Source organism: Pelodiscus sinensis, chromosome 31 (assembly GCF_052426305.1).
Source record: "Pelodiscus sinensis isolate ZL-2025 chromosome 31, ASM5242630v1, whole genome shotgun sequence".
Classification (NCBI taxonomy): domain Eukaryota; kingdom Metazoa; phylum Chordata; order Testudines; family Trionychidae; genus Pelodiscus; species Pelodiscus sinensis.
Window position 1 is genome coordinate 6732627 of NC_143082.1, and position 13135 is coordinate 6745761.

At 47.3% G+C, this 13135-nt stretch overlaps 1 protein-coding gene across 4 annotated transcripts in view; it reads right to left on the bottom strand.

Moving 5' to 3' along the window:
• The window catches only part of EVI5L (ecotropic viral integration site 5 like), a 61409-nt gene that overhangs the window by 32279 nt on the left and 15995 nt on the right, over positions 1–13135 (bottom strand). For all 4 annotated transcript variants that reach the window (XR_012896643.2, XM_025189155.3, XM_006132023.5 and 1 more), the window contains exons 3-10: positions 8600–8789; positions 7977–8201; positions 6334–6408; positions 5097–5222; positions 4585–4728; positions 3075–3164; positions 1510–1607; positions 142–202 (exon numbers count right to left, since the gene is read on the bottom strand). Coding sequence is in view for 3 of the 4 variants with exons in the window: in XM_025189155.3 (XP_025044940.1) it covers positions 142–202; positions 1510–1607; positions 3075–3164; positions 4585–4728; positions 5097–5222; positions 6334–6408; positions 7977–8201; positions 8600–8789 (1009 nt within the window). In the remaining variant the exon portion in view is untranslated. The remainder of the gene's footprint in view (positions 1–141; positions 203–1509; positions 1608–3074; positions 3165–4584; positions 4729–5096; positions 5223–6333; positions 6409–7976; positions 8202–8599; positions 8790–13135) is intronic.

The window sequence follows — 13135 nt, forward strand, 5'->3', positions numbered from 1 at the left end:
GGTGTTGGAGTACCAATAAGCAGCATTAGAGGCAGTGATCTGATGAGCTCTCAGAGTTAAACTCAGGCGGCTCCCATAACCTTTCCCTCTAGGTGCTGCTGGGATACAGCAAGGAGGGCACGGAGCAAAGGACGGACTTACTTTGATCTCAATCTGCTCCTCCATCTCTTTGTTTTTGATTGCAGCGTACTCCTTCTCCAGCCTGAGATAGACATGCAAGCCAGACTGGATCAAACCTGCTTTATCACCCACCCCCACCCCAGCGCTCAGGTTCACCCCTGCAGGGACCAGGAGCAAACAATCTAGGCTGAGTACCTTGCACGCTGTGCTGAGGCCCAAGCAGAAAGAGGCCACACATACTAAAGCTTGATGGGGAAATTAATGATTCTGGATTGGGAGCTTCGCTTACACCGATTTTAACTCACACGCTGCCTCAGCCCCCCATGTGCATCACTTACAAACTCAAAACAACTGAAAGACCCATCACTGATGCACTCTGGCCCTCAGCTCCTATTGCTTGTTCCTCAATTGGAGCCACAATCCCACAGAATGTGGCATCTGGCTCAGCTGATGAATAGCACAGTGGGCGGCCACAGCTAAGACTCAGGATTCGTAGGGAGAAGTGAGCAGCAGCACAAGAGGAACCGAGCGCATTTTTGCCTATGAGCATCCCCAATGGCATTCCTTAAGCCAGGGGTTAACAGTGCGGTTTTGGTGGTCTCAGAGTGCAGCCACCAATTCTTAATAGGTGGTTGCTCGGATCATTTTCCCTAAAACCCTTCATTAACTTTAGGAAAAACACAAATAAATCTGCATATATACACGCCCAAGTCACTGCAATTTGTTTACACAAGATTTGTTTTCTGACTCAGTAATAAAAATGATGTACAGTTGTTTCTTCTTTACTCGCCCTAAACAGAACAGAAAAACAAGCGACCTCCCAGGAGGCTGTGGCTGCAAGAAAAGCCTCAAGTGGCCATATGCAGCTAGGATGGCACATTGGAGCACTGCAGCCTTAAACCCACCTCTCCAAGCAACCCTTTCCTGTCCCTGATTGAACCATTTAGCTAGGTTTCATGGTTCTGCTATTGCATAATCTGTGTCTCAGTACTTTGTGCTCTCAAGGGATTCTCCTTTCTGGCCCATCTTTTGGGGGAAGGGACAGTTTTGCTCACTATACAGTACTGGGACGATCCAGTCTGTTTAAAGGACACTAGGTAGGCTACTGGAAGGGCAGGGAATCCCTTAACTGAGCAACAAGGAAAGTTGAAATAGGCCAGTTTTGCCTGATCTTTATCTCCTGGACCCTTCTTCATACACAGTCCCTGCTTAAGAGATCTGAAATGCAGGCTTCTGCCCTTCAAGAGAGGAATGCGTGCTCCCATTCCATTCCATTCCCTGTCCTCCTGCTTAACTCTCGCCCAGGATCCTCAAGGCAGCATGGCTCAGGAAGGGTTTCTCTGCCAGTCGCCTGTCTGGGGCATTTCACAGGGTGGGGAGTGAACTTACCTCTTCATTTTCTTGGGATTGTATTTGACCTGATATGCCTTCAGGATCAGCTTGTCAGGGCAGCTCTCGAACTGATGAGGAATCACCTTCTGGAAATACTGTGGGAAGGAACAGAGGGCATTTCACTGAGCCCCTATTAAGCACTCTAATAAGCCCTACCTCCTCTCCCAAACCTCCTCCCATCCTCTGCATTCAATACTCATGTCACAGCAGACAGCTCAGCAACTTGCCTTCCTTGCTATCTGGCCTCTAGTGGTTTCTGACGCCCTTGAGCAATCACTGGAAGCCTCTTACTTCCTGCTAGTTCATTGGTGTGTCAGACCTGGGCGTTTCAAGTGCATCTGAGGAATGTGGGACTTCCTGGGCAGCACTTGGGTAGGTTCAGTATCTGGGAAGTTTCCAAAGCTCCAGCAGCCAGAGAGAAGTGTGGGGAGCAGAGCTGCATGTGAAGAAGCTGGATAGCTGGAGTCAGTGGGGGAGGAGAGGAGGAAATAAAAACAGGAAGCTATTTCTAGGAATACTGGAGGGGATTACACCCCTCTTTACTACTTCCATTTGTGGCCCGGGATCAAGGACAGGCTCCTGCTGACAGGGCAGCAGGAACAATGCACCACTTTTATAGCTCTTAGCCTCAAATCTTAACACCAAAAGGGCGAGTGAGGGGAAACTGAGGCATGGACAGGAAAGATCTGTGCTCTGCACAAAGCAGACACAGGAGCTTATCCAATGCTGTCAGCTCCAAACACAAAGGGCGTTCATGTGTCTGGCCTCAGGACATCTCAAATTCAACGGGAAAGCTGAAAGCTATGTCTCTCAGTGCCCAGCATCTGTAGGGGAACTGAAAGGAAAATCACTCTGCAACCTCAGCAAGCCTGCAAGGACTTCTTCACTTTCTGTCTAGTGCATGACAGCGACAGCACAGTGAGTGAGAACTGTAACTGCTGATGGGCCAGATTCACAAAGCCCAATTGTATTTCACACAGTAATGCATTTTCTTGCCATGCCATTGTTCTCTTCCCCCTTCCCACCAACTGCATGGTCTCAGCAGTGGGTCCTACGCAGCCAAGATGCTGGAACTGCATCATCTGTCATCTAAGCAGAACAAGAGCCACAGGTACGGACGGGGCTGTAAGATTAACCATGTACATGATCCTGCTGGGGTAAGCTGTAGCATTGCAGGCAACAGTACTTCACTGGCTGGAGAGAGAATATCTATTGGGGAGTCTTTCACATCTCCCCTTTGAAACTGTGCCTGAGGAAAATGGAAACTGCCTGAACTCACATTTCACAGAGATTTGGATTCAGGGTCTGGGCTAGATGGTGACTTGTGGCTCACTGAGTTTCAGAAGCATGTCAGGGTGCCGCATACCAGCGATACACAGAGCAGTGCCCCACCACAAGCTCGGGCCAGCCACGAAGAAGTGGGCCAGTCTTGAGTGTTAGATTGGGCAGCTTCCATTTACACACTGAGCATGGCCAGTTCAACAGGATTATGGAGCTTTTTCTAAGACAACTGCATGGCTGGCCAAGAGGGCAGTCTGAGTGCAATGCAGAGCTTTTCTGACCTGCGACATCCCCTCCATATCCAGCTGCATCAGCTCCGCCTGGTTGAACTGCAGGAGGGCCATCCCCACACGGAAGATGATCTCCAGCCCCTATGGCAAAGCACAGAGAAGGTTCAGGCCCGGACACAAGGCTCACGTGGCATTTGAGAGTGCAATGAAAGTCAGGTGCCTAAGCTCTGTTCTTCTCGCATCTCAGGGGCAGGGAAACACACCCAGAGCCTGATTCTCCTTCACACCTAAGCCCAGACATCACTCCTGCAAGGAAAAGAGCCTTAAAGTAAATGTAATTTATGCCCACACCAAGCTCCCTTTACCAGAGCAAGAACAGCACAGGAACTTCACTGCCAGAGCCCCAGAAAGGGGCCTTCAACATAACTGAGAATTAGACCCGGAATTTCTAATGGGTCTAAGAAAGGAAAAGTTGTTCACCTTTTCCCAGTGAAGCCACCCAAAAACCTCACTGGGTAAAACTGTCAATTTCCTCGGATCAACTACAGGTTAAAGCTTGCATTTCACATCCCGGGTGGGGAACCCAAACTCGGGCCATGGTCCCTAAAGGCAATCTGAGCCTGGCAGGAAACGTCAACAACTAACTAGTGGTAGATGAGCCTATACCAGGGGTGGGCAATAATTAGTCTGAGGGTGGGGGAGCTTCTTTGCCCCCCCCTTCCCACTAGGCACCCATGTCCTGGAAGAGGCTTGGCATGCTACCCCACCCCCAGGCCAATTAGAGCCTGGAGGTGGGGAAGCATGGGAAGCCTCCTCCCACCCTGCGAGGAGCACATGGCAGGGCAGGGACAGAGCGGAGATGGCTTAGGGTGCTCCCCTGCCCCCAGACCCTAATTGACCCTCAGAGGCCCTTTTGCCCACCCCTGGCCTATACAAACGCCTCATCCTGAGTGCAGGTCTGGTCAGCCATGCCCCTTGGCTCACAAAGGCTGACTCATATCCCCAGAACTCCTTGAGCTGCAGTTTGGCCACAGCTCCCATAGGAAGTGCTCCAATTTACACACACTACAGCTAGCCACACATATATGGCCCAAGGGCACTGCCACAATAAGGCCAGACTCTGTGGGGAGGGGTGAAGTGCAGAGCAGGGCTTCTGCCACTAAGCTTGCTAGTCTATTAGGGCTAATCACTACAGCTTTGCAGAGTCTCATCTAGTCACCCCAGAACAAGAGAGTCAATGGGAGTGTGGGGTGCTCAGTGTCACTGAAAGAGAGAATGAGGACATACAGTTCGAAACACTTGAAGCACTGTGTAGAGGGGAAACGCCTTTCTGATCTTACAAGTAAGCCTGACAAGATTTAACAAGCTTCTTCTATTCAGGCAGAAAATGCAGCTGTGGCTGGTTTTAAACGACTTAGCTTGTTCACAATTAATTTTTCCCAGACATTGGCATTGTTGTGTTTGATCCTGCCTTCAGAAAAGCAGCTGCTCCCCCTTCATATCAGAAATCCCTGTAAGCTCATGCTCATGCCCCCAGTCCTCCCGGCACAAAGTGCTTCACCTCATACATGAAGATGTCAAACACTCGGGTAGCCACCGACAGAGGGAAGGTCGTGAGGAAGAGGGTGAGAAACCAGGACGATGAGTACATGGAAGTGAGAAAACTCTGGGAACGAAAGTGGATGTTCAGCTCAGGCAGCTGCTCCTGCATAGGAGAGAGAAAGAGCAGACATGTGACTATTGCTGATCATTACAGCCTCTAGGTTGCACACCATCCCTTCTGAGGTATGGGAATCTCTTAGCCAGAGGGAGCACTGAACTACCAGAGACAAGGACTCCACTGCAAGAACCAATTCCATTAGTCGCTCCCAAAGGCAACTAGCTCATTTAGGTTCTACTCTTCTCCGACATTCTGTGGGGAATCTGGAAAGAATCCAGGCTTCTCTAGCCTAGAGTCACAGACCATCGTGTGCACAAAGAAACCACTGGCCAGTTCCCCAGTTAACCTGCTAATACCCTCATATGGCCTCATTGTCTGAGCTACTGTAATCCTGGGTTCCTCATTGTACTTACCTGCAGCATATATTCAAACTGGTAGATGCAGAGGCCTAGCTCGGCCATACTGGGTTTGAATAGCTCTCGTAATCGGTACTCCTGCATCAGCCGCACAAACACACAGAAAGCCTCTTCCTCGGGCATCTGCAGGTTCAAACCGAGACATATCCCACATTAGTCTCTCAATGGAGCCCAGCATGAAACTGACTCAGAACTATGCTCTAAAGTAGCTGAGACAAACACTAAACACTAGTTACAAGAGGTGGAGCAGAACAATGCTTTCCATTCGGATTGGATTCCTGACACTTCTGGCCAGTGATCAAGCATTTTTCCTGCTGCTTCCATGGGGCCAGCCACTGCTTACATGAAATGCATTCCCAGTGGAGAATTTAAGCATGCAAATGGATGAGTAGGACTCTGCCATGCTGGACACTCTTCCCCAGTAGGTTTACATTGACTTTATATGTCATTTGTACATAGCATACCATCTATATACGCCACGTTACAAACAGATTAGCCTGATCCATAGAGGGTCTACAAAGGTGAAGGGGAGGCCCAACGATGCTTCTTTCATTCCTGATTTTAGGGTTCATTGGTGTGAGATAAGGGTCAAAACAGGTAAGGAGGAAACAAAGGAAAATTCACAACATCTGAGGCTTGCTTATTATGGGAGGAAGCATCTAAATTCCCAACCAGAGCATGTTGATTCACCTGTGAAAAGTTTGAGAGGCATTTCTAGCACTGCTTCATAACAAGACAAGTACCTAGCTTTTAGTGTTTAAAACCTTCCCTGGAGTGTGCTTCACAGGGTGAGGTGGTAGATTTTGGCTTTGAAACAGGCTTTGCCTTGTTAAACAGATGCAGGAAGAGTGCCATCTTTTACTCTCAGGTTTGTGTGTCAAAAGAAAATTCCTGTTCCCTAAAAAAGAGGCTCTCTGGCACTAGAGAAGACACTTTTCAGAAATGGCAGAGAAGTAGAAATGACTCGGCACAGCTCAAGTTGGCTGCATTCACAGTCCAGAAGGTCACTAACTCTCATCCCAGGGTTTGCATTTGTACTGACAGTGCAGTAAGTGGCAGGGGACCTTCAGGTGAGCCATTAAACCAAGTCCCTTCTGCCAAGTCTTTGGGGGAAGTTAAAGATCCTGTGGCATTTCCAAAGCCATTAATTGCACTGGAAAAAGCTCTGGGCTAGCAGTTTTGATGGGTCAGATGCTGCATAATCTCACTCAGCATGATCTCCATTGGCACCAACCTGCATTAGCAGCAATCCCACGATGAACGCGCTGCCCTGACAATATCCAACCTCTCGGTCCACTAGGGAATAAGCCTGAAAGAAGAGCACTTGAGTGTGATGCAGGCAGGGTTACGGTCTCTAGAGCCCTGCAGGGGAGCTACAGACACACAAATGATAATTAGTTAGAAGAGAGCAAAAAGGCGAGGAGTAAAGCAACAAAACCAATGGCCACGGGTGGGAGGCCAGAGGCAAGAACTCTTTTTAGGACCCAGAAATGTGTTAATATTCCTCTGTAGCCCACACACATGAAGAGAAAAGTATCCCAGATGAAATTATGCCTACAAGTGTTCTCTTGAGCTCAGAGCGTGCAGCCAGCAAACATCATGCTTTAAATACCCCAAAGCTGTATTAACTATCTATATCAAACAGGGTCCAATAAGAAACAGAATTTGCATCACAGATCACAACTGCCTTATTTCAAGCATTGCGTTTATTAACATTTCTGTAGCCACTGTATTATGCAACAAGAGATAAGAACTGACACCCAGCCTGAGACAAAGGCCCAAGACTGCAAGGAGAAACATATTAAAGGGAATTGCCTTTAATTGCCTGAGAAATGTTTTAGGTGCTTCCCTAGCCACCACTTTCTAGGTCTATTTTCCTTATCTGAATGTTTCTTTCATACAGAGTCTTTACCAGGCAAAACAGTCAATCCTAAGGGAAAAATATGCCACAGCGACTTGAGGTCGACAGGGTGTTTTCATTTAATATGCCTTCACAGCTAGAAGAACTGGATATACATGGTCTCTTCTTACACCATCTCCCTAAGTCAGATGAAACTGACAAGTTACAAAGTTACAGCAGAGCCAGCTGGACACTAGACTTCCTCACAGGGTCATACATCATCAGTAGGGAGGGTAGCGGGGTGGGAGGAAAAAACTTCCCTGGCTGAAGTCACCAGTTTCTCGCTGATGGGTGAGGATGCTGAAAGTGATGAGGAAGACAGATGGAGAATACTCTTTGGAAAACATTCTGTAGCCCAGTCCCCTTGAAGTATTGGCACCCCCAAATACCACAACATTATTGATACACAGTCAATACAGGCTTTGTCATGCAAGAGAACTTCTCCAAACCCTTGTTCTGTACATACCCACAGATTTAATCTTCCCACATCCTTCACACAGCATCCCCTGCCTGGTGCTATTTGTATACCATTGCCTTAGCAAGCAGCATTTTCTCTAGAGCTGACTCTCCCTCCAACTGACTAGGAAATACCTGCAGTATTTAGTGCCCAGCTGCCTTTGACTCCCAGCGTGCTTTGCTAAAGATTATTAATAGCTCCCTCCTGTTCTAAGAATGAGTGAAATCAGATGGACCACGCCTTAACCTGAGGCAGGCACAAACTCTTCAGCCTACTTCCCACTAAGACTTGCTTCTTACAGGGTTTGTGGTTTCACTCCACTTCCCAGCTCAATGTCACAGCCCTGGCATTCAAGATACTGAAATGGAACTCGTGTAGCTTCCATCAAGTCACTTTTCTAACTGTAACCCCACTTTGAGAGTGCAGTGCTGCATCATGTGCTACAGCGGCTCTCTACACCATCTGCCCATATGCTAGATGCTGCCCTCCACTGTGACCATTACAGGTGGCTCCTTGTTACCTTCATGACATTGAAAAGGACCTCTTGGCCTAGGCTATCCTGGCCCTTGAAGAACTCATGCTCAGGGTATGTGCGGGCTATGTCCCTCCGGATCAGCTTCTCGCAGGGGGAAGACATCTTCAGCAGCTCTGAATACTGGTTCTTGACAGGCATGTCTGTGGCACTGCACAGAAGCTGCCATACTATGGCTCGGAAGTGGTGCGGGATTCCTTTCCGTATGAGCTCCTGGTGAGAAGCAATGCAAAGTGGTCATGAGTCAGCAGGGGAGAATGTTCCACAATCCTGGAGTTTTATACAGCCTCTCTGTGCCACAATGGGTGAGTGAGATTCAATACTCTGCGCGAGCTTATGCAGATGTGCTGGCGGGCAAGGGGTAGGGATGCTGCAAAGGGCCCTGAAGAGGGCCCATCCCCTCCCCCTTGTGGCCGAGATGGATAGATGTGGGAGTGAGTAGTGGAAGAATGTCTTTGGCAAGTCCTAGGACAGGGTTACAAATCAAACTGCCTTTGAGCCTGAAAAAGATCCCAGGTATTGCTGGGAATGAGGATGTGGGAGAGGAGGGAAGAGGTGGAATCTGTGCTAACCATGTCCCAATTTCTCACTAACCTGCCCCCCTTCCTCACCTTCAGCAGTTTCTCTTTCTTTTTCCGCCATTCGTCCCATTCGTTGACGATCCTCCCCCACAGGATCCAGGTATCTTCCTCAAGGTGGCTCAAGTTGGAGGAGGCTGAGGAGCTGGAGACTAAGGAGGAGCCACTGTTCCTGCGGGAGCCATTCATGGAGCGCATGGACTTGGAATCTGCTTCCAGCAGCCTGAATGAGATGCCAGCAGCATTGTGAGACCAGAGCTACTGCCACCTCTTCCCAGATTCCACAAAGCAAAGCCACAAAGGCAACAACCAAGCAACCATCCAAGCCATATAGCAAGACCATCAGTGCAAGCCTGCACCCTCGGTTCTCTACATCACATGTGAGAGTCAACGCTCCTCATACAAAGAGAAAGCTCCTCTGCAGAAAGATGGGCTATTGAAGCTACCAACCTTTGCACTGAAGGCAGCAACAGAAGGGAGAGTTTAATGTGTTGCTACATTACTTTTAATAGCAAGAGTTCAAGTCTGTGTGTTTCAGGAAGTGATTCAGACTCAAAGATTCCATGATGGAACGTGGACATTCTTTGTCAGGGGCTCTCATAAGAACCAAGTTTAACTAGATTCGCCATATGGCTTTTTGAGAGGGAATTTATACCAGGACAAACCTTCTGTGCTCCTATGAAAGGATATTAGGATCTAGCCATTTCCAATGTAAGCTCTTTTCTAACCCTTGGCTTCTGTTTCAACGAAGATACAAGCCTTTAAACAGACTCAAAATTAAAAGGCAACCCGAACTCCATGTTTGGCAAATCACTTTCATAATCCGGTTTCACAGCGCTCCCCACTAGCCAAAGTAAGAGGAGTATTCAGAATAGACACGTTAAATGTAAATTGTAATACGTTAACATGTTTCTTGTTAGAACACAAACTAAAGAATAACTGAGAGCAGCCTATGTACAATACAGATACGTTCACTTATTCCTGGGTACTTGATCTCACTACCCTAATGCCAGGGGCCTTTGCATTTCATTGCCTAGGAAAACAAAAGCCTGGAGGTGATCAGTGCACATTCCAAGCTCTTCCGGGACTTTATTTCTCGTCCGTTTGTGGAACTCACGCCCCGGCCTGGAGGAATTCTGATAAAATTTAAAAAGGTAAAAAAACAATTGCCTTTAGGCAAGACCAAACTAGAAGGTATCAGGCTAAAAAGTGAATGATTCAGAAAGTGACAACCTGACTACAGGGTATTATGATAACTGAAGAAGTATCGAGACCTTGCATAGGAGGTATTAGCAAGAATCAAATTAGAACAAGATTCACAGTCCTTTTCACTCTGTCTGTGTCACTTAGCACAACTGGTAGAGCCCTGCATGGATTTAAAATTTGTATTCACATCTGTATCCACAGAAATGAGCCACGTCTATCACAATTATATCCACGGATGTGGATACTTGTGGATATCCGCAGATTTGCAGGGCTCTAACAATTGGACCACAGCCCTAGTTGGGGCTACTGCAGTACTAAATTACAATTCCCTCATGATGCCACCTAAATGTGACCATTAAAGTAATTGCAGGCTGTGTGTGTAAATCAGCATGGCTCTACTGAAGTAAACCAAAATAGGGCAATTTAAATCAGTTAAAATTCTAGCCATGTATTCACGATTCCAAAGTGCTTTATAAAGAAACTGTATGTAGTATCATTGCAGCGACATTGGTCTCAGGATTTCAGAGAGATACAGTGGGTGAGATGTCTTTTATTGGAATACCAGTATTGGCGAGAGACAAAAGCTTTTAAGCTTACACAGAGCTCTTCTTCAGGTCTGGGAAATTTAAACAAAATCATAACTTTCCTAGACACTAAAGATCACAGATTGAAAGGACACTGAATTATGATTTATTACAACCATTTATAACCCACCAACCCCTCCTACCCTCCAGAGATGTTTACAGGCCACTTCACTTTGAATGGTCTCTTGAAATGTGCTAACTGCTTATGCTAGACAATCTGTTCCACCTTGCATTTAGCTGTGAGTACATTTCTCAGACCTTGCGAAGAGCTCCGTGTAAGCTGGAAAGCATGTCTCTCTCACCAACAGAAGTTGGTTTTCTAACCTCATCCACCCTTCTGAAATTAAAAGGCAAAGCAACAAGAAAGCTGTACATCTTTCAGTGAATGCTACCACCTCTGGAATGGGACACAGCACACAATACCACTGTGCCACAGTTTAGGACAGGAAACAGGTTTTGTCCGCACTAACAAAATGTAAAGTGCGGGCCACTGCAGTGTGATCATGGCAAGAACACTGGGAGACAGCTCTCCCAGCATTCTTGGTAAGCCATCCCCACAAGAGTAGCAGCTAACTGTGCAGGGTGTGGCTCTCAGCACTGTAGCATCACCTACATTGGTACTTTACAGCTCTGTAACTTGCTGTATTTGGGAGTGTGCGTTTGTGTTTTTCACACCCCTGAGTGAGAAAGTTACAGCACAGTAACCTGCCTGTTTAGACAAGCCCAAAGAGGAGCTACAAATTAAACTGCACAGGAAGTTTGAGACACACAAGATGCAGTAACTCAATCTGTAACATGACCAGAACAGAGGTATCACCCCCGCTCTTGCTAGGAGTACCACTGATTTTCAGCCACCACAAGCTTTAGGACCTCTGCTTTCTATTTTATCTAAATATATCTTGGTTCAAAGCTGCCGGACCCTTAACAGAATTCTACATTTTGCTCTTCTCAGACAAGAGAGCTTCCAGCTGCACTTGTTTCCTCTTAAACATTCAGCAACTTAGAAATCGGATGTGCCCAGGGAGACCCAGGTGCACCCCTTCAGAGCGGGAAGGAAATCTACAACTGAATTATACAGTTAGATGCCTATTGGGGCGGAAATGGGCAATGAAAGTGGCTTTTGTTATCAGGAGAACAGCTAGCTAGAGCCCTGCAGAGTGACTTCCTGATCTGAGACTAATAGTTACTTTTAACAGAGTATTAAACTCAGCAATGAACTGAAAAGGAGTCTCCCCTTTCCAGAAATTCTCAACATCACTTTAAGAAAAGTCATCTTCCTGATGAAAAGAAGGTGATACAATATGGGGCTGAGTGGGCTGAGTGGGACACAGAGATAAGCAGAGCAGAGGCAGTTTCAGTGCTGTTTCAGGGGCCATCCTAAAACATGGGAAATGGTATTGAATCTAGTGCCTTTCTGAATATCAATTTACCCTACCAACAGCTGCACTTTTCTGCTTTCAAGTTCAGCTGGCAAAATTTGGCCCTTTCTTGATTCAATGTAATCAAATTCTGGACTGACTGACTGCCAAGGAACAGGAAAAGGAAAGTCTGAGGAAACAGGATAATTGGCATGGGGGGGTCAGTAATGTAGGCAAGGGAAAGCAGAGCCTTCCCAAAATTGCCTACATGACCAACCACCTAAGGCTGGGGCCATCAGCGGGGAAGGCTAGGGCTTTGACACAGCAGCCTGGCTCTGTCTGGCCACCTGTTGGGGAAGGCAGCCCAGCTCAGCAGCACAGTTGCCTGGGAACAATGAGACGCAGCTGCCAGGGAGGGACAGAGCTGGCTTCCCCTGGCCGCCACGGAGAGCCGGGCCGGGCCCGCAGTATGGCAGCCGTGGCTCTCCACGTGGCCCAGAAACCTCGGGCGGAAGGGGTGGGGATTGCCTTCCTCCGCTGGCCTTTCACTGGATGCTTATGATAATCGGTACCTAACAAGGTCAGTACCTTCCATCCTCTTCCTCACACTGTGTAATTGCTCCCCCACCTTACTACAAACTGCATCCCGCAGACATCACCCTGCTACTAGAAATCAATTCCAGCAGCATCCTTCCACAGGAAAGAGAGCTATGAGAAGCTTCTGTTTAGGGAGCTTGGATTCTTTAGAGATGGAGAATCAGAAATAGAATTGTTTGACAGAGTCCCTCCCCTCCCATAGGGAGGTGATTAGCATCCACTCCCATTCATTGTAAAAGGATGGAAAATGGCATTTATATGGTCAAAACTATGCAAAGTCAGACAAATTTCCAAAGCCAAAAGGGACCATTATGATCATCTCCAACTTCCTGTAAAACTCAGGCCATAGAATTTCCTCAAAGCAATTCTGGTGCCCTCAGAATGGGTTTACCTGTCCAGAAGAGACCTCGCTAGAGGAATCATCTCACCTGGAGAATGAGAAGAAGCGTGAGAATGGAACTCAGGCTGGCCATGTGGCCAATGAGCCAATGTACTGTGTCCATACTGAGTGCACATACTGGGATTCACATTTGCTGGGCACCTGGTCAGACTCTCCTGTTGCAGAAAATTCTTTTTGCCAAGTCAGAGCAGAGGATAACAAACTACTTGGCAAGTTTATCTGTGGCAATAAAAGGTTTTAAAATTTGGAAACTGCACTTAAGCTCACAATGAGGGTTTTTTTTTTTTTAAGCAAGAATTATTTGGACCATCTTTTCACAGGATAAGACGCAGCACATGATGCTATTGCAAATGATCCTCTGCAGACACTTTAAGGAAATAAGTCCTCTTCAATGGATCCTCAAACTCCGTTTCTTGTATGGTGG